General features: G+C 48.4%; 1 protein-coding gene across 1 annotated transcript in view; it reads left to right on the top strand.

The window, feature by feature from the left end:
• crtac1b (cartilage acidic protein 1b) overlaps positions 1–23,618 on the top strand; it is a 479,177-nt gene that overhangs the window by 431,862 nt on the left and 23,697 nt on the right. Inside the window, exons 11-12 of the mRNA XM_070873946.1 lie at positions 10,570–10,712; positions 13,157–13,199. Of these exons, the coding sequence (XP_070730047.1) occupies positions 10,570–10,712; positions 13,157–13,199 (186 nt within the window). The remainder of the gene's footprint in view (positions 1–10,569; positions 10,713–13,156; positions 13,200–23,618) is intronic.

Below are 23,618 nucleotides of genomic sequence, written 5' to 3'. Positions count from 1 at the left end.
GTTAAAAAAATCCACGCACAGACATCTTCCACCCTTCAGGATGTAGTTCAGGACCTGGAATATTAGGTCCTTCATAGAAACACTTGTGAACTCATCCCTTTTTTGGCGTGGAAGCAAGTCATCCTCGTTTCGAGGGATCGCCTATGATGATGATGATCCACAAGACTCAATAAATCCCCAGCCAGTTGGGTTCGGGGGAACCACGACAAGGCAGGTGATTGTTAAACCTTTTGTTAAACCCACTAGTTCTTAATAGCAACGTGTTGCTATTAATTCTTAAGCAAAGAATCCATGAAGCAAATACATTACAGTGGTTGTTTTCGGGAATCTTACAGTGCACAAAATAGCTGGCAGTTTCTGTACTTCAAAGTTTGCAAAAAGCTTTACGTTGTCTCTGAGAGGTACGATAAGCTGCTATATAAATTATTCATTATCTCGGGATGTGGGCTCGTTGGCAAGGCCAGCATTTATTGCCCATCCCTAATTGCCCCTTGAGAAGGTGGTGGTGAGCCGCCTTCTTGAACCGCTGCAGTCCGTGTCGTGAAGGTGCTCCCACAGTGCTGTTAGGGAAGGAGTTTCGAGATTTTGACCCAGCGACGATGAAGGAACGGCCGATATATTTCCAAGTCAAGATGGTGTGTGACTTATAAGAACATAAGAAATATGAGCAGGAGTAGGCCATTCGGCCCCTCGAGCCTGCTCTGCTATTCAGTAAGAACGTGGCTGATCCGATCTTGGCCACAACTCCACTTTCCTATCCGCTCCCCATAACCTTTGACTAACCCTATAGTTCAAGAATCTGTCTATCTCCGTCTTAAATATATTTAATGACCCAGCCTCCACAGCTCTCTGGGGTAGAGAATTCCAAAGATTCACGACCCTCTGAGAAAATAAATTCCTCCTCATCTCCATCTTAAATGTGCGACCCCTTATTCTGAAACTATGCCCCCTAGTTATAGATTGCCCCACAAGGGGAAACATCCTCTGCATTTACTCGGTCAAGCCCCCTCAGAATCTTATACATTTCAATAAGATCACCTCTCATTTTTCTAAACTCCAATGAGTACAGGCCCAACCTGCTCAACCTTTCCTCGTAAGACAACCCCTTCCATCCCAGAAATCAGCCTCGTGAACCTTCTCTGAACTGCACCCAATGCAAGTATATCCCTCCTTAAATACGGAGACCGAAACTGTACGCAGTACTCCAGGTGTGGTCTCACCAACGCCCTGTACAGTTGCAGCAGGACTTCCCTACTTTTATACTCCATCCCCACTTGCAACTTGGAGGGGAACTTGGAGCTGATGGTGTTCCCACGGGCCCGTTGCCCTTGTCCTTCAAGGCGGTGGAGATTGGGGCGATTTGGCAGGTGCTGTTGAATAAACGCAACTCTTTTCATTACCGCTTGATCATTCCTGCCTTTTCCGTCCAAAACCCTCAGCCGGTTCCCATGGAAAAAGATCGCACCATTCCAGCTTGGAAAAGATTTAGCATCCTCCATTGATCTGGGCTCGGTTTGTTCCTCCCTCTCTGTAAATACCATCGTAACAATCTCGAGCGACACGCAAGGCAGATTTTTTACTGCACTGTTTTGCATGAAGAAGCCATCCATCTTCGCCACCAAAGATGAATTAGGGGGGAGTTAAAAATTATTGACTTTGGCGCCATAAATCCACTTATCCCCTCAGAAAAACCTGACAAGTCCTCGTAAAATGAGAAAATTGAGGTTTAAATTATTTTTATGAAGTATTAAATAACAGTATCAGACAGCCAGAGCCGCATACTTTATGGTGGTTAAATAAATGTCTGTAGCATCATGACACATTGTAGAAGAATTAATTGCTGCACTTAAAAAAATGTGTCAGCATCTCTCAACTCCGGCCTCTTGCTGTTCCAAACTTTCTTGTCTCGCTGTTTTATCTCCACGACAATGGTCTGTTCTTCTCCCAACTCTCACAGCCTCTTTCTCCTGAGCTCCAAAGACACTATCCAAATTGCCCTTCCTCCTTTCTCTGCCCTTCGCTTGTACAAATCAAAACTCAGTCACACCTCCTGCTCTAACTCGATAATAGGGCTGGATTTTCGGCTGGTTGCCGTCTAAGTTTTCGCCCCGGAGGTGAGCACTTCTGGGCGGGCAGCCGGCTTCTAGCGCCCCGCCGGGATTGTCGGTGCCACTTTCGGCGTTACCGCCCAGGACAGAGGCGAGCCGGTGTGCAACGGCCCCTGGTTGCGACACCGGCTTGGTTTTTTGTTTGGTTGCCTGCTGGGACTGCCTGTGAAAGCGGGCTGTAGTGAGGTAACGTCGCCCTCGGGTAAGTGTGATTGTTTTCTTATTTGATTTTTTTGGCGAGCTTTGTTCTGCTGGCATGCGTTAATTATTGGAAATATTTCTGGTGTTTTTTTTTACTCTTAACTGTCCGAGCAAGCCACACGGTTAAGAACGACTGGGGCTGGGCAATAAATGCCAGCCTTACCAGTGATGCCCACAGGCAGAGAATTAATAAAGACAAATTCTCTGGCTTACCTTCTTATGACTGAGCAACCTCACAATTGTGCAGGTTTCCTGCACTGTGATAGGACAGGGGGCCACACAGTCTATTTGTGGTGAACAACAGCGGATAAAAGTTATTGGATTCATCACCTCTCAACGTGGCATTTTAATAATTCCCCCCCCGCCACCACCCCCCACCCTTCAAAAATATCTGGAAAACGTCAGGGTCGGAAAGTTTATTTTAATCAGGGATGATGAGGTACTTCAAAGGTCGCCTGTGCACAGCGTGGGACTTTGATCTGAAAACACACAAAGGGGCCGTTTTCCACATGAATTAACCTGTTACGTTATGAATTCTGGCGATCATTTCAAGAAGTCGGGATGCTTCGCATATTGCTGCTTGAACACTGCTCCCGTTAGTCATTCCGGATAGTCAGTGCGTCGATATTTGATGTCTCCAAGATAACAGGAGACTAATTGATGTCCTGTTTCTGACTGCTCCGTTTTTGATCGGGGCGGAGGAGCGGTGAGAGATCGGGGCCCAGGAGCGATGAGAGATCGGGGCTCCAGGAGAGGCGAGGGCCCAGGGACAGAACAGGCCATTCCACACTGCAATCTATGGATAGTAGGAGCATGTGTGCGCACTAGGTCCGTGCAGCAGAGCTGGCCTCCAGTCGTCTTGGTTAACCCTTGCCACTGGATCAAGACCGAGCTCTGTCAAGCCCGCGTGGTGGCTGGTGTGCAACGGCCACCCCACGTTAAAAAATTCCACGCACAGGCAGCTTCCACCCTTCAACATGTAGTTCGAGACCTGGAATATCAGGTCCCTCATTGAAACCCCTGTGAACTCATCCCTTTTTGGTGTGGAAGCAGGTCATCCTTGATACGAGAGACTGCCTAATACTACTCGTCATTCTGGAGGGTGGGCGGATGGGGCGGGGGGAAGGAGGGAGGCAGGGGGATAGACTGACCCATGTTCCAGTAATTAAGAGCGCTCGGTTCTGCTTGGATACAAAGCGAGGGTGGAGAATTGTAAATGGCGCCAGGAATAAAAAAAACCACAACATCTGGTTCCAAGGTGTTGAGCAATGCAGGGCCGGGAGGATTCGGAGCTGTGTCCAGCCTTCGCTGCCAAGGGATGGCCTCCAAACCAAACAGTGTGAGCTATCTTTGGCTGTCGAGGGAGGAAGACGAAGAGCCTGGTTCTTGTGTGTCTGTGCTCAGTTGTGCGTCAAGGCCCCTTTGCTACAGGCGCTCGTTGCAGTACAGACAGTGAGAGACTGGCGCCTGTGTGAACCTCCCCTCTGCTGTTGCAGTCACTGATGGAGCTGATTTCCAACAACGGAGTTGTACCCACGAGGAAATAGTGTTTCTTGTGGGTCATTTGAGAAATGTTCAAAAAAAGAAGTTGTGATACAGAACAAAAAGGGAGAAAGGGATAGACCGAGTAATTATATGCCAGTCAGCTTAACCTCGGCGGCCCAGAGGCAGCACGGGCCAGCCCACACTGCGATATGTGCACGCACTAGATCCGTGCAACAGAGCTGGTCTCCAGTCGTCCTGGATACCCCTTGCCACTGGACCAAGACCTAGCTCTGTCAAGCCCGTGTGGTGGCTGGTGTGCAACGGTCACTACGCGTTATAAAAATCCACGCACAGGCATCTTCCACCCCCTCGATTGGAGATCAGGACTGGAACATCGGGTCCTTCAGTGAAACATCTGCAAATTCATTCCATTTGGTTTGGAAGCAAGTCATCCTTGTTCAAGGGACCGCATGTGATGATGATGAGTTTAAAACATAGAAACATTGAAACATAGAAAATAGGTGCAGAAGTAGGCTATTCGGCCCTTCGAGCCTGCACCACCATTCAATATGATCATGGCTGATCATGCATTTTAGTACCCCATTCCTGCTTTCTCTCCATACCCCTTGATCCCTTTAGCTGTGAGGGCCACATCTAACTCCCTTTTGAAAAAATCTAACGAACTGGCCCCAACAACTTTCTGTGGTAGAGAATTCCACAGGTTCACAATTCTCTGAGTGAAGAAGTTTCTCCTCATCTCGGTTCTAAATGGCTTACCCCTTATCCTTAGACTGTGAGAAACGCGGCAGCCAATTTGCGCACAGCAAGCTCCCACAAACAGCAATGTGATGATGACCAGATTGTTATGTCTTGGATAAGGAGCCAGACCAGATACTGCAAGCTCAAAGTAAGTGTGACCATAGTCCTTTATTACAGATCTCAGAGTGCCTCCCCAGCCTGTGAGGCCTCCTTATATACAGGTGCTCCCAACGGATTGTGGGATTCCTTGGGACTCCAGGGGATAAGCCCTCTGGTGGTTAGACATGGTAATTACAGGTTTATATACATAACAACACTCCCCCCCCCCCCCCCCAAAGTCAATAATGTAACCAGTGTGAGTCGATCTGGGGCCTTCCTTTCCCTGGTTGATCGTCTCGGTGCAAATGCTGGTGTTGGTGAGTTGTTTGTTGGGTCTTCGCTGGGCTGCTGCACAGCTGGCCTTGCTGGACTGCTGGGGGTGGTGAGTCTTGCTGGGCTGCTGCGGGTGATGGGTTCTGCTTCGTGGTCAGCCGCTGGGTCGGTTGCCACTTGTGTGTGCGTTGGAGGGTCGAAAAAGGTAGAGTCTGTTGTGGGTTGTTCTGGATAGTCCGTAAATCTGAATTTGGTTTGGTCCAAGTGTTTTCTGCAGGTGAGTCCATTTGCAAGTTTGACCACAAACACCTTACTCTCCTCTTTGACAAAACAGTGCCAGCAATCCACTTGGGACCTTGTCCATAGTTTAACATAAATACAGGATCATTTACTTCAATTTCGTGTGACACATTTGCGCGATTGTGATATGTATTCTGTTGAAGCCGCCTGCTCTCTACCTGTTCATGTAGATCAGGGTGGACTAACGAGAGCCTTGTCTTAAGTGCCCTTTTCATGAGCAGTTCAGCGGGAGGGACCCCGGTGAGCGAGTGGGGTCTTGTGCGGTAACTAAGCAGGATTCGGGATAAGTGAGTCTGCAGTAAGCCTTCAGTTACCCTTTTCAAGCTCTGCTTGATTGTTTGAACTGCTCGTTCTGCCTGATCATTGGACGCTGGTTTAAACGGGGCAGATATGACATGTTTGACCCCATTGCGGTCATGAATTCCTTGAATTCGGCACTGGTAAAGCACGGCCCATTGTCACTTACAAGGACATCAGGCAGGCCGTGTGTGGCAAACATGGCCCGTAGGCTTTCAATGGTGGCAGTGCTTGCCGACATTATCACACATTCAATGCACTTGGAATACGCATCTACAACCACTAAAAACATTTTTCCCAAGAATGGGCCTGCATAGTCGACATGAACCCGAGACCACGGTTTGGAGGGCAAGACCTCTCTGGGTGCATTGCTTAACTGGGAATATGTATTACATTTGTGCACACAGGAATCTAAGTCTGCATCGATACTGGGCCACCACACGTGGAATCTGGCTATCGCTTTCATCATTACAATGCCTGGATGGGTACTGCGTAGATCAGTAATGAAAGTGTCCCTGCCCTTTTTTGGCACAACTACCCAATTACTCCATAGGAGTCAGTCAGCCTGTATAGACATTTCATCTTTCTGCCGCTGGTACAGCTTTATTTCTTCCTGCATCTCTAATGAGACACTAGACTAACTCCCGTGAAGCACACAGTTTTTTACTAAGGACAGTAAGGGGTCCTGGCTCATCCAGGTTCTAATCTGTCGGGCGGTAACAGGTGATTGGTCACTCTCGAATGCTTCCATTACCATAACTGGATCTGCGGGCTGTGCCAGCTCCACCCCTGTGGTGGGCAATGGCAGCCTACTGAGAGCATCAGCACAGTTTTCTGTGCCTGGCCTGTGGCAGATGGCATAGTTGTATGCAACAACGTGAGCGTCCATCTCAGGATGCAGGCCGATGCATTCGTATTTATCCCCTTATTTTCAGAAAAGAGGGATATAAGCGGCTTATGCTCAGTTTCCAATTTAAATTTGAGCCCGAACAGATATTGATGCATTTTTTTTACCCCGTAAACACACACTAACGCTTCTTTTTTGATCATACTGTAGGCCCTCCCGGCCTTAGACAGACTTCTGGATGCATAAGCAACCGGTTGCAATTTGCCAAATTCATTAGCTTGTTGCAATACACAACCGACCCCATACGACGACGCATCACATGCTAGTACCAAACGTTTACATGGATCGTACAACACAAGCAATTTGTTTGAACATAACAATTTTCTAGTTTTCTCAAAAGCATTTTCTTGGCTTTTACCCCATACCCATTCATCTCCTTTACGCAGTAAAGAGTGCAGGGGTTCTAACAATGTGCTAAGACCCGGTAAGAAGTTACCAAAATAGTTCGAGAGTCCGAGAAACGACCGCAGCTCCATCATGTTCTGTGGTCTTGGTGCATTTTTGATTGCCTCCGTCTTCGAATCGGTGGGCCTGATGCCGTCCGTCGTGATTCTTCTCCCCAGGAATTCCACTTCAGGCGCCAGGAAAACGCACTTCAAGCATTTTAGCCTGAGCCCCACACGATTAAGCCGACTAAGAAACTCCGCCAAGTTCTGCAGGTGCTCGACGGTGTCCCGACCTGTAACCAAGATGTCGTCCTAGAAGACCACGGTGCGCGGGATCGATTTCACCAAGCTTTCCATGTTCCTCTGGAATATCACCGCGGCCGATCGAATCCCAAACGGGAATCTGTTGTAAACGAAAAGACCTTTGTGCGTGTTGATGCAGGTGTGGCCTTTAGAAGATTCCTCCAGCTCCTGGGTCATGTAGGCCGAGGTCAAGTCCAGCTTTGTGAAGGTTTTCCCTCCCACCAGCGTCACAAATAGGTCGTCTGTCTTTGGTAGCGGGTATTGATCCTGCAGTGAGAAACGATTGATAGTTACTTTGTAATCACCACAGATTCTGACAGTGCCGTCTCCCTTGAGGACTGGAACAATCAGACTGGCCCACTCATTGAATTCGATCGGCGAAATGGTGCCCTCTCCAGCCTGTACAGCTCGATCTCCACCCTCTCTCTCGTGTAAGGTGATGGATGGGTCATGTCCCCGGAATCAAATGGATCTGCACTTTTGCTCCTTGGAACTTCCCGATGCCTGGTTCGAACCGCGAGGGGAACTTGCTTAGGACCTGGGCACATTAGGTGTCGTCGATGGACGAAAGCGCTCGGACGTCATCCCAGTTCCAGCGTATCTTTCCCAGCATGGGGCCATCGTCCGGTACCACCCAGAGTGGTAAATCCTACACCGCTCCATCGTAGGAGACCTTTACGGTAGCACTGCCAATTATGGGAATCAGTTCCTTTGTGTACGTTCTAAGTTTGGTATGAATGGGAGTCAGGACTGGCCTTGAAGCCTTGTTGCACCACAACTTATCGAAAGTCTTTTTACTCATTATGGACTGGCTTGCGCCCGTGTCCAGCTCCATGGGCACTGGGAGTCAATTTAATTTAACCTTCAGCATTATCGGGGGACACTTTGTGGTAAATGTGTGCACCCCATGTACCTCTGTCTCCTCGGTCTGAGGCTCTGGTTCGTCATGATCCACCGTGGATCTGTCCTCCTCTGCAACATGGTGGTTTGCAGGATTAGCAGGGTTTGCAGCTCGCCTGCACATACATTGGAGGTGTTCCATTGTTCCACAACCCTTGCAAACGTATCCTTTGAAGCGGCATGAATGGAATCAATGATCACCCCCGCAGCGCCAGCAAGGTGTTAATTTCCTTGTATTCACCACCCTTGGTGGTGTACTCTGAGTCATCTGCGGATGTGCAGCTACAGGCATGTAAGTCCTGCTATGTACATTTTGATTCGAGAACAACGTTACTTTGTTCACAGTACTTGCAGCAGCACTAGTGTGCTAGGAAATTTGTTTGGTATTGTCACTGGTGGAGATGAACGCCTGGGCTATCGCTATGGCTTTACTCAAGGTTGGGGTCTCTACAGTCAAAAGTTTGCGAAGTATTACTTCATGGCCAATGCCAAGTACAAAGAAGTCCCTGAGCATTTGCTCCAAGTGTCCTTCAAATTCGCAATGTCCTGCCAGGCGCCTTAGCTTGGCGACGTAGCTCGCCACTTCCTGGCTTCAGACCTCTTGTACGTGTAGAACCAATACCTCGCCATCAGAACGCTTTCCTTCGGGTTTAGATGCTCCTGGACCAGTGTGCACAAATCATCGTACGACTTGTCTGTGGGTTTTGCTGGAGCGAGCAGGTTTTTCATGAGGCCATATGTTGGTGCCCCGCAAACGGTGAGGAGGATCGCCCTTCATTTGACAGCGTTCCCTTCTCCTTCCAGCTCGTTGGCCACGAAGTATTGGTCAAGTCGCTCCACGAAGGTTTTCAAATCATCTCCCTCGAAAATTTCTCCAGGATGCCCACAGTTCTCTGCATTGTTGCTTTGGGGTTCGTCATCTGCATCTCGTCGCCAGTTGTTATGTCTTGGATAAGGAACCAGACGAGATACTGCAAGCTCAAAGTAAGTGTGACCGTAGTCCTTTATTGCAGATTTCAGAGTGCCTCTCCAGCCTGTGAGGCCTCTTTATATACAGGTGCTCCCAAGGGATTGTGAAATCCCTTAGGGCTCCAGTGGATAAGCCCTCTGGTGGTTAGACATGGTAATTACAGGTTTACATGCATAACACAGATAACTTGTTTTTTTTGTTATGTTGTTTGAGGGATAAATAAAGGCCCCAGGACACTGGGTATAAACTCCCCTGCCTTTTTCGAAATAGTGCCATGGGATCTTTTACATCCACCCGGGAGAACAGATGGAGCCTCAATTTAACATCTAATCCTCCGGCAGTGCAGCATTCCTTCAGCACTGCACTGGAGTGTCAGCCTCAAATTCTTTTTGTGCTCAAGTCTCTAGAGTGGGATTTAAACACACAACCTTCTGACTCAGAGGCAAGCGTGCTACCCACTGAGCCACAGCTGACACATCCCTAGGTACAATAGAGTGACCCTATTTTCAAAACCAAATCCGGGTACACACAGGGTGGAAACACAGCAAAGTAGCCAGGGCGGAAAATGTATATTGTGCAGCGTACTAGATAAGATGTTTTAGCATGCTACATTTTGCACAGATACACTACAAATGCAAAATCAATGTGCATATAATTAGCGCGAATGTGATGGCACACTATTCAAGCACATTCAGAATGGATCATAAATAATATAATAACACTCTTTCCATTGATCTGACACTGTGATTCTATCTAACGGTTTGGGATTCACATTTTCCAATGACTGTGGTTCTGGTCTATTCAGGGACGAGTTTCGCAAACCGGGGACTCTTCTGGGGCATTGTTTGCCCGGGGACACAGGACCTCATGCCGGGACTGTCCCCGGAAAACGGGGATGAACGGTCGCCCTAAATTATAATAATAACTGTGCTTATATCGTGCAGGTTAACGTCTCAATTAAAACATTTTGGTACTTGTTTACAAATCCCTCCACGACCTCACCCCCACCCTATCGCCACAATCTCTCTACCCAGGAATGGCAGCATAGTGGTTATATTACTGGACTAATGATCCGGAGAAGAGAGTTCAAATTCCACCATGGCAGTTGGGGAATTTCATTCAGTTAATTAAATAAATCTGGAATAAAAAGCTAGTGTCAGTATTGGTGACCATGAAACTATCGGATTGTTGGAAAAACCCATCTGGTTCACTAATGTCCTTTAGGGAAGGAAATCTGCCGTCCTGACCCAGTCTGGGCCTATATGTGACTCCAGACCCACAGCAATGTGGTTGCCTCTTAGCTGCCCTCTGAAATGGCCGAGCGAGACACTCGGTTGTCTCACTACCACCTCCTCAAAGGCAATTAGGAATGGGTAATAAATGCTGGCCTTGCCAGCGACGCCCTCATCCCATAAACGAATAAAAAAATGATCTCCTCCAGCCCCCCGAGATCTCAGCACTCCTCTAATTCTGGCCTCTTGAGCATCGCTGATTTTCATCGCTCCACCATCGGTGGCTGTGCCTTCAGCTTTGGAACTCACTCCTTAAACCTCTCCGCCTCTCTCCCTCAAATTCAAACAGGTAAGGACATCGCAACTCACCTGGAGGTGACGTGGCCAGGTGGGACTTTTGGCTCTCGTGCTGTTTCACTCGGTGAAATGAACTCCATCCTACAGATCCCGTTCCCAGAGCAGGAAGGTCAAACTAGCAATCTGCAAATCGAGGTATGTGAGGATTTGAAGTATTGTCTCTATCTGTACCTCTTATATCTCTCTCGCTCTCTCTCCCTCTCCTTGTTTCTGCCTGTCTCTATCTGTATCTCTCTCACTGTGTGCTTACGTTAACTCTATTTGCATAACTCTATCTGTTAGTCTCTGTTTACAAATCCCTCCATGGCCTCGTCCCCCCCCTCCCTATCTCTGTAATCTCCTCCAGCCCCACAAGCCCCCCGCCCCCTCCCCCGAGATGTCTGTGTTCCTCACATTCTGCCCTCCTAAACATCCTGGATTGTAATCGCTCAACCATTGGTGGCCGTGCCTTCTGTTGCCTGGGCCCCAAGCTCTGGAACTCCCTGCCTAAACCTCTCTACCTTTCCTTCTTCAAGACGCTCCTTAAAACCTACCTTTTTAATCAAGCTTTTGGTCATCTGCCTTATTTTATTCTTTTGTGGCGTGGTGCCAAATTTATTTGTTTTGTCTTATAACACTGCTGTGAAGCGCCTTGGGATGTTTTACTACGTTAAAGGCGCTATATAAATAAACGTTTTTGTTGTTTCTACAAGTCTCTACCTCTGTCGTGCTCTCCATTTCTTTATATCTCTATCAGTGTCATTCCTTCTCTTTGTTTCACTGTATATCTCTATCCGTGCCTGCTGCTCACAAGGTATTCATTAGGAATGTACGCTTTGCTTGATGTCTTTATCTGACAAGTCCCTGAAGGTCTGTGTTGAACGTGCTCAGAAAATATTCTGGCTCTCCGACTCCACAGGTGGCCTGAGTTTTCGCTCGATATATATATTTTTTTTTAGACGCCTAGCATGTCGGTGCTAGCAATGGAAAGATTTTTCCCTCGTGGGACACCAATCGTCAAGCCCTCCCAGGCCCAGGTCAGAGAAAGCACTATCGGACGTGGAGCAAAAACGCCCTTCAGAGTCGACGTCAACCCTGACCAGCACTGCCCTCGCGCAACTTTTCTGACCCCAAAGCCTCGCCACTGGTCATTCTGAGGAGAGAATCCCAATTAGTGCCAAGTTACGGGAGGGTAGGTGCTGCAGGATGATTCTTTGCGGTAAGTGGGTTAAGATGCAGAGAGGATGTTTCCCCTCATGGGGGAATCTAGAACTAGGGGACACAGTCTCAGAATGAGGGGTCGCCCATTTACGACGGAGATGAAGAGGAATTTCTTCTCTCTGAGGGTCGTGAATCTTTGGAATTCTCTGCCCCAGAAAACTGTGGAGGCTGGGTCATTGAATATATTTAAGGTGGAGATAGACAGATTTTTGAGCGATAAGGGAATCAAGGGTTATGGGGAGCGGGCAGGGAAGTAGAGTTAAGGCCATGATCAGATTGCAAGCAGAATTATTAAGTTTGAAGAATGTATTGTTGGATAACTCTTAGATATGCTGAACAGTAATTTCCTGCAGATTTTTTAAGGGAGTCGAGCGTTATGGGGCGCGGGCAGGGAAGTGGAGTTGAGGCCAAGATCAGATTAGCCATGATCCTATTGAATGGCGGAGCAGGCTCGAGGGGCCGAATGGCCGACTCCTGCTCCTATTTCTTATGTTCTTGAGACTCAGCAGCCCATTTTACTCAGCATTTACAGCCAGCAAGGGTTCGGTGAGCTGTCCGTTTTACACCCGCCGTATTTTGACATTAGTGGGTGTAAAATGGGTCGGTTGACACGCTGCAGTCTGTTACCCCCGGGAGAGTCAGGTTACAGTTTATCTTTCCCCCCACCCTCCCCGGGAGAGTCAGGTTATAGTGTGTCCCCCACCCCCGCTGTCCCCCCCGGGAGAGTCAGGTTACAGTTTATCTTGCCCCCCCGCCCCCTCCTCGGGAGAGTCAGGTTAAAGTGCTCCCCTTCTCAGGGCAACTAAGGATGGGCGATAAATGCCAACGGCTGAGAATGAATATATTGAAGGGAAGAGGAAGCATTCTGAATTTGGCAAACATTTTTAACATCAAAAAAAAAATTATATGCCCAGCTTATTTCTTGTATGATTGATAATAAATCTGCCTCAAGTAGTTTTGCTTGTTTTACAACTCTAGCTTTAAGAGAAACAATCTTCTTCCCATTTGGCCCTTGCCCTTCACCCCTCGCTTCTCGACGGACCGGGCCGAGTGGACAACTAACCCGCTTCCCAGGCCTGTGCTCGGAGGTGGCCAGGAGGAGAGGTGACTTTGTGTTCCAGCATTTTGCCTGTCATTCCAATTCATCTTCTCTCCTTCCTTCCCCCGTCCCCCTTACCCCCTACCACACCCTCGCCCCCCGTGATCGGGCATCCAGCTCATTACCTCCCCTGCCAACAGCAGTACAGCCAAGATAGGGAACTCACCAGTGCGGGACTCAAACCTGCACCCTCTGTGTTGCAATAACTGCCCAGATTGGTGGGACCTTCCTCAACCCCTGACGAGACAGTGACTGGACTCTGTGTCTTTTTCTCTTGCAGTGTGGGGAAGGCTTCACAGCTGACAGAGGTGGTCGCTGTACAGGTGAGTTGGTATCGTTACTGTTATGTATTGAGAAAGAGTCAGACTGAACACTGTGAGCTCAAAGTAAAGTGTGATGTTAGTCTTTTATTGCAGGTCTCCAGAGTGCCTCTCCAACCTGTAAGGCCTCCTTAAATACCTGTGCTCACAAGGGATTATGGGATCCCTTGGGACTCCAGGGGATGAGCCCTCTGGTGGCTGTACAGAGTAAATGCAGGTTTACATATATAACAACACTCCGCCCCCCCCCCCAAAGTCAACAGTGTAACTATTTACAATGTGAGTCGATCCGGGGCCCTTCTTGCCCTGGTTGATCGTCTCGGTGTGAACGCTGGTGTTGTTGAATCAACTGTTGGGCCCTTGCTGAGCTGCTGTGCAGCTGGCCTTGCTGGGCTGCCTGGTGTGTTGGGTCCTGCTGAGCTTCTGTGGATGATGAGTTCTGCTTTGTGGCCAACCACAGTGCCGATTTCCACTGGTGTGTATGCTGTGGGGTCAAAGAAGGTAGAGTCCAAGGTGGGTTGCTCAGGATAGTCCGTGAATCTGAGTTTGATTTGGTCCAAGTATTTCCGGTGAATGAGTCCATTTGAAAGTTTGACCCGAAACACCCTGCTCCCCTCTTTGGCCACGTCGGTGCCGGGAAGCCACTTGGAACCTTGTCCATAATTCAATACAAATACAGGATCATTGATTTCAATCTCGTGTGACACATTTGCGCTATCATGGTATGTACTTTGTTGAAGCCGCCTGCTCGCTACCTGTTCATGTAGATCAGGGTGAACTAACGAGAGCCTTGTCTTACGTGAGCAGTTCAGCAGGTAGGATCCCAGTGAGTGAGTGTGGTCTTGTGCGGTAGCTAAGCAGGACTCGGGATAGGCGAGTCTGCAGTGAGCCTTCAGTTACCCTCTTCAAACCTTGCTTGATGGTTTGCACTGCTCTCTTTGCCTGACCATTGGACGCTGGTTTAAACGGGGCAGATGTGACATGTTTGATCCCGTTGCGGGTCATGAATTCTTTGAACTCGCCACTGGTAAAACGTGGCCCGTTGTCGCTCACCAGGACATCGGGTAGGCCGTGTGTGGCAAACATGGCCCGCAGGCTTTCAGTAGTGGCAGCGGACATGCTAGTCGACATTATGTCACATTCAATCCATTTGGAGTATGCATCTACAACCACAAGGAACATGTTACCCAAGAACGGGCCTGCATAGTCGACATGTACCCTAGACCACGGTTTGGAGGGCCAAGACCATAAACTTAGCGGCGCCTCCCTGGACGCATTGCTTAACTGCGAGCATGTGTTACATCTGTGCACGCAGGACTCTAAGTCCGCATCGATACCGGGCCACCACACATGGGATCTGGCTATCACTTTCATCATTACGATGCCTGGGTGGGTAATGTGGAGGTATCTCTGCCCTTCTTGGGAACCACTACACGATTGCCCCACAGCAGGCAATCTACCTGTATAGACATTTCATCTTTGCGCCGCTGAAAAGGCTTTATCTCTTCCTGCATTTCCACTGGGATACTCCCGTGAACACACAGTTTTTGACGAGGGACAATAAGGCTACTCCAGGTTTTGATCTGCCGGGCAGTGATGGGTGATTGCTCACTCTCAAATGCTTTCATAACCATGGCTAGATCTGTGGGCTGCACCATTTCCATCCTTCGCTTCTCGACGGACCGGGCCGAGTGGACAACTAACCCGCTTCCCAGGCCTGTGCTCGGAGGTGGCCAGGAGGAGAGGTGACTTTGTGTTCCAGCATTTTGCCTGTCATTCCAATTCATCTTCTCTCCTTCCTTCCCCCGTCCCCCTTACCCCCTACCACACCCTCGCCCCCCGTGATCGGGCAATGGCAGCCTACTGAGAGCATCGGCGCAGTTTTTTGTGCCTGGCCTGTGGCGGATGGCGTAGTTGTATGCGGACAACATGAACGCCCATTTCTGGATGTGGGCCGATGCATTAGTATTTATCCCTTAACTCTCGGAAAACAGAGATATGAGTGGCTTATGGTCAGTTTCCAATTAAAATTTTAGCCCAAACAGATATTGATGCATTTTCTTTACCCCATAGACACACGTTAACGCTTCTTTTTCAATCATGCTGTAGGCTCTCTCAGCCTTAGACAGACTCCTGGATGTATAAGCAACTGGTTGCAATTTCCCCAAATCATTAGATTGTTGCAATACACACCCGACGCCATATGACGACGCATTACATGCTAGTACCAAACGTTTACATGGATCATACAACACAAACAATTTTTTGAGCACAACAATTTTCTAGCTTTTACAAAGGTATTTTCTTGGCTTTTGCCTCATGCCCATTCGTCCTCTTTATGCAGTAAGACGTGCAGTGGTTCTAACAGTGTGCTGAGACCCGGTAAGAAGTTACCAAAGTAGTTCAGGAGTCCTTGAAACGACCGCAGCTCCATCACGTTCTGTGGCCTCAGTGCGTTCTCGATTGCCTGCGTCTTCGAATCAATGGGCCTGATGACGTCCGCCACGATCCTCCTCCCCAGGAAATCCACTTCAGGCACCAGGAAAACGCACTTCGAGCGTTTTAACCTGAGCCCCATGCGGTTGAGTTGACTAAGAACCACCTCCAGGTTCTGCAGATGCTCGACTGTGTCCCGATCTGTAACCAAGATGTCATTCTGGAAGACCACGGTGCACGGGACCGACTTCAGTAAGCTTTCCATGTTTCTCTGGAATATCGCCGCCGCTGATCGAATTCCAAATGGCATCTGTTACAAATGAAAAGACCTTTGTGCATGTTGAGGCCCTTCGATGATTCCTCCAGTTTCTGCGTCATGTAGGCCTCCAGTTTCTGCGTCATGTAGGCTGAAGTCAAAACCAGCTTCGTAAACGTCTTTCCTCCCGCCAGCATTGCAAAGAGGTCATCGGCCTTTGGTAGTAGGTATTGGTCTTGCAGGGAAAAATGATTGATAGTTACTTTGTAATCGCCAGATTCTGACGGTGCTGTCTCCCTTGAGGACTGGGACAATACGACTGGCTTACTCGTTGAACTTGATCGGTGAGATGATGCCCTCTCTTTGCAGCCGGTCTAGCTCAATCTCTACCCTTTCTCTCATCATGTACTGTACTGCTCTCGCCTTGTGATGGATGGGTCATGCCCCCGGAATTAGGTGGATCTCCACTTTTGCTCCTTGGAATTTCCCGACGCGTGGTTCAAACAGCGAAGGAAATTTGTTTAAGACCTGGGCACACGCAGTGTCATCAGCAGGCGATAGCGCTCGGACGTCGTCCCAGTTTCAGTGTATCTTTCCCAGCCAGCACCTGCTGAGCAGTGTGAGACCATCGCCCAGTACCACCCAGAGTGGTAGCTTGTGCACCGCTCCATTGTAGGCGACCTTTACGGTAGCACTGCCGATTACGGGAATCAGTTCCTTTGTGTAAGTTCTTAGTTTCATGCGAATTGGAGTTAAGACTGACCTTGAGGTCTTGCTGCACCACAATTTCTCGAAAGTCTTTTTGCCCATGATGGACTGTCCAGCTCCATTGACACCAGGAGTCCATTTAGTTCAACATTCAGCATTATCGGGGGACTATTTGTGGTGAATGTGTGCACCCCATGTACCTCTGCCTCCTTGGTCTGAGGCTCTGGTTCGTCATGATCCGCCGTGGATCTGTCCTCCTCTGCAACATGGTGATTTGCAGGTTTAACAGGATTTGCAGTTCGCCTGCACACTCGTTGGAGGTATCCCATTGTTCCATAGCCCTTGCAACGTACCCTTTGAATTGGCATGAATGGAAACGATGATCACCCCCGCAGTGCCAACAAGGTGTTAATGGCCTTGCATTCATCACCCTTGATGGTGGACTCTGAGATATCTGTGGATGTGCAGCTGCAGGCATGTGTGACCTGCCCTGTACGTTGCGATCTGAAAACAACATCACTTTGTTCACAGTACTTGTAGCAGCACTCGTGTGCTAAGAGATTTGCTTAGTATTGTCACTGAACGCCTGGGCTATCGCTGTGGCCTTACTCAAGTTGGAGTCAAAAGTTTGCGAAGTATGGTTTCATGGCCAATGCCAAGTACGAACAAGTCTCTGAGCATTTGCTCCAAATGTCCTTCAAATTTGCAATATCCTGCAAGGCGTCTTAGCTCGGCAACATAACTCACCACTTCCTGGCCTTCAGACCTTTTGTAGGTGTAGAACTGGTACCTCGCCATCAGAAAGCTTTCCTTCGGGCTCAAATGCTCTCGGACCAGTGTGCACAAATCATTGTACGATTTTTCCATGGGTTTCACTGGAGTAAGCAGATTTTTCATGAGGCCATACGTTGGTGCCCCACATACGGTGAGGAGGATTGCCCTTCATTTGGCAGTGTTCTCTTCCCCATCCAGCTCATTGGCTACGAAGTATTGGTCGAGTCGCTCCACAAAAGTTTCCCAATCATCTCCCTCCGAGAATTTCTCCAGGATGCCCACTGTTCTCTGCATCTTTGGGTTCGCTATCTGTATCTCATCGCCAGTTGTTATGGGATCCCTTGGGAGTCCAGGGGATGAGCCCTCTGGTGGCTGTACAGAATAAATACAAGTTTACATATATAACAGTTACCTTTCCTATCGTGTTGTTTCGTGTGGCGGGAAAAGCTTACTGTGGGATGTCTAGTCTGGCTCTCCAGTCGATGTCCCTCCTGAGATGCCCAGTGGATAAATGAGGTGCCTCCAGCCACAGATCTCAGTGGGCGGGTCGACATGTGGTGTTCCATGGTCTGGGACTCGTGGCCACAGTCATACTTCGGACCGTCCCTCACCTTCCACGTGTGGGGTGGGTGGCAGCATTGCCATGTCCTGTGCCGATTGGGTCGAGCAGGGAAGTCTTGCTACAGTTATACAGGGTATTGGTGAGGCCACACCTGGAACACTGCGTGCAGTTTTGGTTTTGATATTTACAAAAGTATATACTTGCTTTGGAGGCAGTTCAGTGAAGGTTCACGAGGTTGATTCCGGAGATGAGGGGGTTGACTTATGAGGAAAGGTTGAGTAGGTTGGGCCTCTACTCATTGGAATTCAAAAGAATGAGAGGTGATCTTATCGAAATGTATAAGATTATGAGGGGGCTTGATAAGGTGGATGCAGAGAGGATGTTTCCACTGATAGTGGAGACTAGAACTAGGTGGCATAATCGTAGAATAAGGGGCCGCCGCCCATTTAAAACTGAGATGAGGACAAATTTCTTCTCTCAGAGGGTTATAAAACTGGAATTCTCTGCCCCAGAGAGCTGTGGAAGCTGGGATATTGAATAAATTTAAGACAGAGATACTCAGTTTCTTAACCGATAAAGGAATAAGGGGTTATGGGGAGCAGGCAGGGAAGTGGACCTGAGTCCATGATCGGATCAGCCATGATCGTATTAAATGGCGGAGCAGGCTCAAGGGGCTGTATGGCCTACTCCTGCTCCTATTTCTTACGTTCTTATCTTCGTATGAACGTTCGCTGCCCACTGTCTTTGAGGGAGGTGGGAGCCAGGGACCTCTGCTGTTGGCTCAGTGATGAGGTGTTAGTTATTTATGCTGCGTGCATCCTACGATTCCGTCCACCTGGACAGTGAGTCGCCAGCAGCTGCTGTGAACATTGGCTGGTTACAACCTACAACCTACGTGTCGTCTCCCAGTGCATGCTAGTTCACCAAGAACGTCCCGCTAATGTCGTCAAGGAGACGACCCAACGCCCCAAAACAGCCTCCCGGTCTGAAACATAGAAACATAGAAAAATAGAAAATAGGTGCAGGTGTAGGCCATTCGGCCCTTCGAGCCTGCACCACCGTTCAATAAGATCATGGCTGATCATTCACCTAAGTACCCCTTTTCCCTTTCCTGCTTTCTCTCCATAGCCCTTGATCCCTTTAGCCGTAAGGGCCATATCTAGCTCCCTCTTGAATAAATCCAATGAACTTTCTGCGGTAGGGAATTCCACAGGTTAACAACTCTCTGAGTGAAGAAGTTTCTCCTCATCTCAGTCCTAAATGGCTTACCCCTTATCCTTAGACTATGTCCCCTGATTCTGGACTTCCCCAACATCGGGAACATTATTCCTGCATAACCTGTCCAGTCCCATCAGAATTTTATATGTTTCTATGAGATCCCCTCTCATCCTTCTAAACTCCAGTGAATACAGCCCAGGTCGATCCAGTCTCTCCTCATATGTCAGTCCTGCCATCCCGGGAATCAGTCTGGTGAACCCTCGCTGCACTCCCTCAATAGCAAGAACGTCCTTCCTCAGATTAGGAGACCAAAACTGAACACCATATTCCAGATGAGGCCTCACTAAGGCCCTGTACAACTGCAGTAAGACCTCCCTGCTCCTATACTCAAATCCCCTAGCTATGAAGGCCAACATACCATCTGCCTTCTTCACTGACTGCTGTACCTGCATGCCAACTTTCAGCGACTGATGTACCATGACACCCAGGTCTCGTTGCACCTCCCCTTTTCCTAATCTGCCACCATTTAGATAATATTTTGCCTTCGTGTTTTTGCCACCAAAGTGGATAACCTCACATTTATCCACATTATACTGCATCTGCTACGCGTTTGCCCACTCAACTAACCTGTCCAAGTCACCCTGCACCCTTTTAGCGACCTTCTCACAGCTCACACCACCACCCAGCTTAGTGTCATCTGCAAACTTGGAGATATTACACTCAATTCCCTCATCCAAATCATTAATGTATAATGTAAAGAGCCGGGGTCCCAGCACTGAGCCCTGCGGCACTCCACTAGTCACTGCCTGCCATTCTGAAAAGGACCCGTTTATCCCAACTCTCTGCTTCCTGTCTGCCAACCAATTCTCTATCCACATCAGTACATTACCCCAATACCATGTGCTTTAATTTTGCACACCAATCTCTCTGAAAAGCGTGAAAACATTGAACTGTTGCCATGAAGGTATGAGGGCAGAGTTGGGTAAAGTGGACTGGGAAAATAGATTAAAGTGTAGGACAGTTGATGAACAATGGTATACATTTAAGGAGATATTTCACAACTCTCAAGAAAAATATATTCCAGTGAGGAGGAAAGGGTGTAAGAGAAAAGATAGCCATCCGTGGCTAACTAAAGAAATAAAGGATGGTATCCAATTAAAAACAAGGGCATACAAAGTGGTCAAAATAAGTGGGAGGACAGAAGATTGGGAAGCTTTTAAAAGCCAGCAAAGAACGACTAAAAAAATGATTAAGAAAGGAAAGATAGACTATGAAAGTAAACCAGCACAAAATTTAAAAACAGATAGCAAGAGTTTCTATAGGTATATAAAAAGGAAAAGAGTGGCTAAAGTAAATGTTGGTCCCTTAGAGGACGAGACCGGGGAATTAGTAATGGGGAACATGGAGATGGCAGAAACTCTGAACAAATATTTTGTATCAGTCTTTAAGGTAGAGGACACTAACAATATTCCGACAGTGGATAGTCTAGGGGCTATAGGGGGCAAAACACAATCATAATCACTAAGGAGGCAGTACTCAGTAAGATAATGGGACTAAAGGCAGGTAAATCCCCTGGACCTGATTGCTTGCATCCTAGGATCTTAAGAGAAGTAGCGGCAGGGATTGTGGATGCATTGGTTGTAATTTACCAAAATTCCCTGGATTCTGGGGAGGTCCCAGCAGATTGGAAAACTGCACGTGTAACACCCCTATTTAAAAAAGGAGACAGACAAAAAGCAGGAAACTATAGACAGTTAGCTTAACATCTGTGGTTGGGAAAATGTTGGAGACCATTATTAAAGAAGCAATAGCAGGACATTTGGATGAGCAAGATTCGGTCAGGCAGAGTCAGGATAGATTTATGAAGGGAAAGTCATGTTTGACAAATTTGATGGAGTTCTTTGAGGATGTAACAAACAGGGTGGATAAAGGGGAACCAGTGGATGTGGTGTATTTGGACTTCCAGAAGGCATTTGACAAGGTGCCACACAAAAGGTTACTGCACAAGATAAAAGTTCACGGGGTTGGGGGTAATATATTAGCATGGATAGAGGATTGGTTAACTAACAGAACATTCTCTGGTTGGCAACCAGTAACTAGTGGGGTGCCGCAAGGATCAGTGCTGGGACACCAACTATTTACAATCTACATTAACGACTTGGAAGAAGGGACTGAGTGTAACGTAGCCAAGTTTGCTGACGATACAAAGATGGGAGGAAAAGCAATGTGTGAGGAGGACACAAAAATCTGCAAAAGGACAGACAGGCTAAGTGAGTGGGCAAAAATTTGGCAGATGGAGTATAATGTTGGAAAGGATACACTTTGGCAGAAAAAAAATCAAACAGTGAGTTATTATTTAAATGGAGAAAGATTGCAAAGTGCCGTAGTATAGCGGGATCTGGGGGTACTTGTGATTGAAACACAAAAGGATAGCATGCAGGTACAGCAAGTGATCAGGAAGGCAAATGGTATCTTGGCCTTTATTGCAAAGGGGATGGAATATAAAAGCAGGGAAATTTTACTACAGCTATACAGGGTATTGGTGAGGCCACACCTGGAATTCTGCGTTCAGATTTTGGTTTCCATATTTACGAAAGGATATACTTGCTTTGGAGGTAGTTCAGAGAAGGTTCACTCGGTTGATTCCAGGGCTGAGGGGGTTGACATATGAGGAAAGGTTGAGTAGGTTGGGCCTCTACTCATTGGAATTCAGAAGAATGAGAGGTGATCTTATCGAAATGTATAAGATTATGAGGGGGCTCGACAAGGTGGATGCAGAGAGGATGTTTCCACTGATGGGGGAGACTAGAACTAGAGGGCATGATCTTAGGATAAGGGGCCGCCCATTTAAAACTGAGATGAGGAGAAATTTCTTCTCTCAGAGGGTTGTAAATCTGTGGAATTCTCTGCCTAGAGAGCTGTGGAAGCTGGGACATTGAATAAATTTACAACAGAAATAGACAGTTTCTGAAATGATAAGGGGATAAGGAATTATGGGGAACGGGCGGGGAAGCGGAGCTGAGTGCATGATCAGATCAGCCATGATCGTATTAAATGGCGGAGCAGGCTCAAGTGGCAGTAAAGCCTACTCCTGTTCCTATTTCTTATGTTCTTATGTAACCACTTGGCTGCGCATGCGGAGTGTCTCGTCAATGCTTACTCTTCTGCTGCGGAACATCGCGAAGTTCACCCCTCACAGTTAGGCCGTCAAGGAAATCAGTGTGTGCAAGCACGTTAAGAATTCTGCATGGCCCAGCAATGGACTGCGTTCAACGGGAAGGGTGAGTTTAGGAGATGGGTCGACAGCATTGTAGACTTCCGCTTAATTACTGCAAGTAGTCCCGAATCATTGACGTCAGTATGCCCTGCCGCGATCGTCAGTCACAAGGGCCGGGAAATTGGCCACCTTATTGCCCTCCCGTTATCACCCGATGATCGTAACGTCATCGCCGTGCGCGTCACCCCGGTAACGCCACGGATCTGAACTTAGGTTCCACCCGCCAGCTGCAACACCGGCCTACGATGCCTCTGCAAGATCCTGCAAATCCCCTGGATGGATAGACGCACCAACATCAGTGTCCTCGTCCAGGCCAACATCCCCAGCATCGAAGCACTGACCACATTCGATCAGCTCCGCTGGGCGGGCCACATTGTCCGCATGCCCGACACAAGACTCCCAAAGCAAGCGCTCTACTCGGAACTCCTTCACGGCAAACGAGCCAAAGGTGGGCAGCGGAAACGTTACAAGGACACCCTCAAAGCCTCCCTGATAAAGTGCAACATCCCCACTGACACCTGGGAGTCCCTGGCCAAAGACCGCCCTAAGTGGAGGAAGTGCATCCGGGAGGGCGCTGAGCACCTCGAGTCTCATCGCCGAGAGCATGCAGAAATCAAGTGCAGACAGCGGAAGGAGCGTGCGGCAAACCTGTCCCACCCACCCTTTCTTCCAACTACTGTCCCACCTGTGACAGAGACTGTAATTTCCGTATTGGACTGCACAGGGTGCCCAAAGATCAGGAGCGTGGGATTGAAGTGCAACCTCAACAGCGCTACAAACCCATGAGCATACTCGCAGGTGCAGTGAGGTTGGTTGGTTTGGAGACTTTGGCAGCACCTTCCTCCAGGTACGTGTTAACTCATTTTATGTGGGACCCGGAGGAACAGGAATGCTCCTCTGGGTTCTGGAAAAATAATCTGGGCCGCTATCGCTCCACCTCCACCCACCCTCCGCAAACTCCACCGGACAGGTGAAGAGCTCGATGGGCGAATGGCCTCTTTCTATGCTGCAACTGCAATGGTACGATCTAATTCAGGACGAGAGTTTCATAGGTATGGGGGAGCCCATTAGTGGGAAGCACACCCGGTCAGGTCGGGGGAATGTGGAGCCCTTGTCCATCTTCACGGCAGAGTCTCATTTGAAATATCATTTCCCGGACTCCCGCCCGACAGCCGGCCAGATTCACTGCCT

The sequence above is a fragment of the Pristiophorus japonicus genome, chromosome 3 (assembly GCF_044704955.1).
Source record: "Pristiophorus japonicus isolate sPriJap1 chromosome 3, sPriJap1.hap1, whole genome shotgun sequence".
In the NCBI taxonomy this organism is placed as follows: domain Eukaryota; kingdom Metazoa; phylum Chordata; class Chondrichthyes; family Pristiophoridae; genus Pristiophorus; species Pristiophorus japonicus.
The sequence above is the reverse complement of the archived record's forward strand: the minus strand, read 5'-3'. Positions and strand labels throughout refer to the sequence as shown.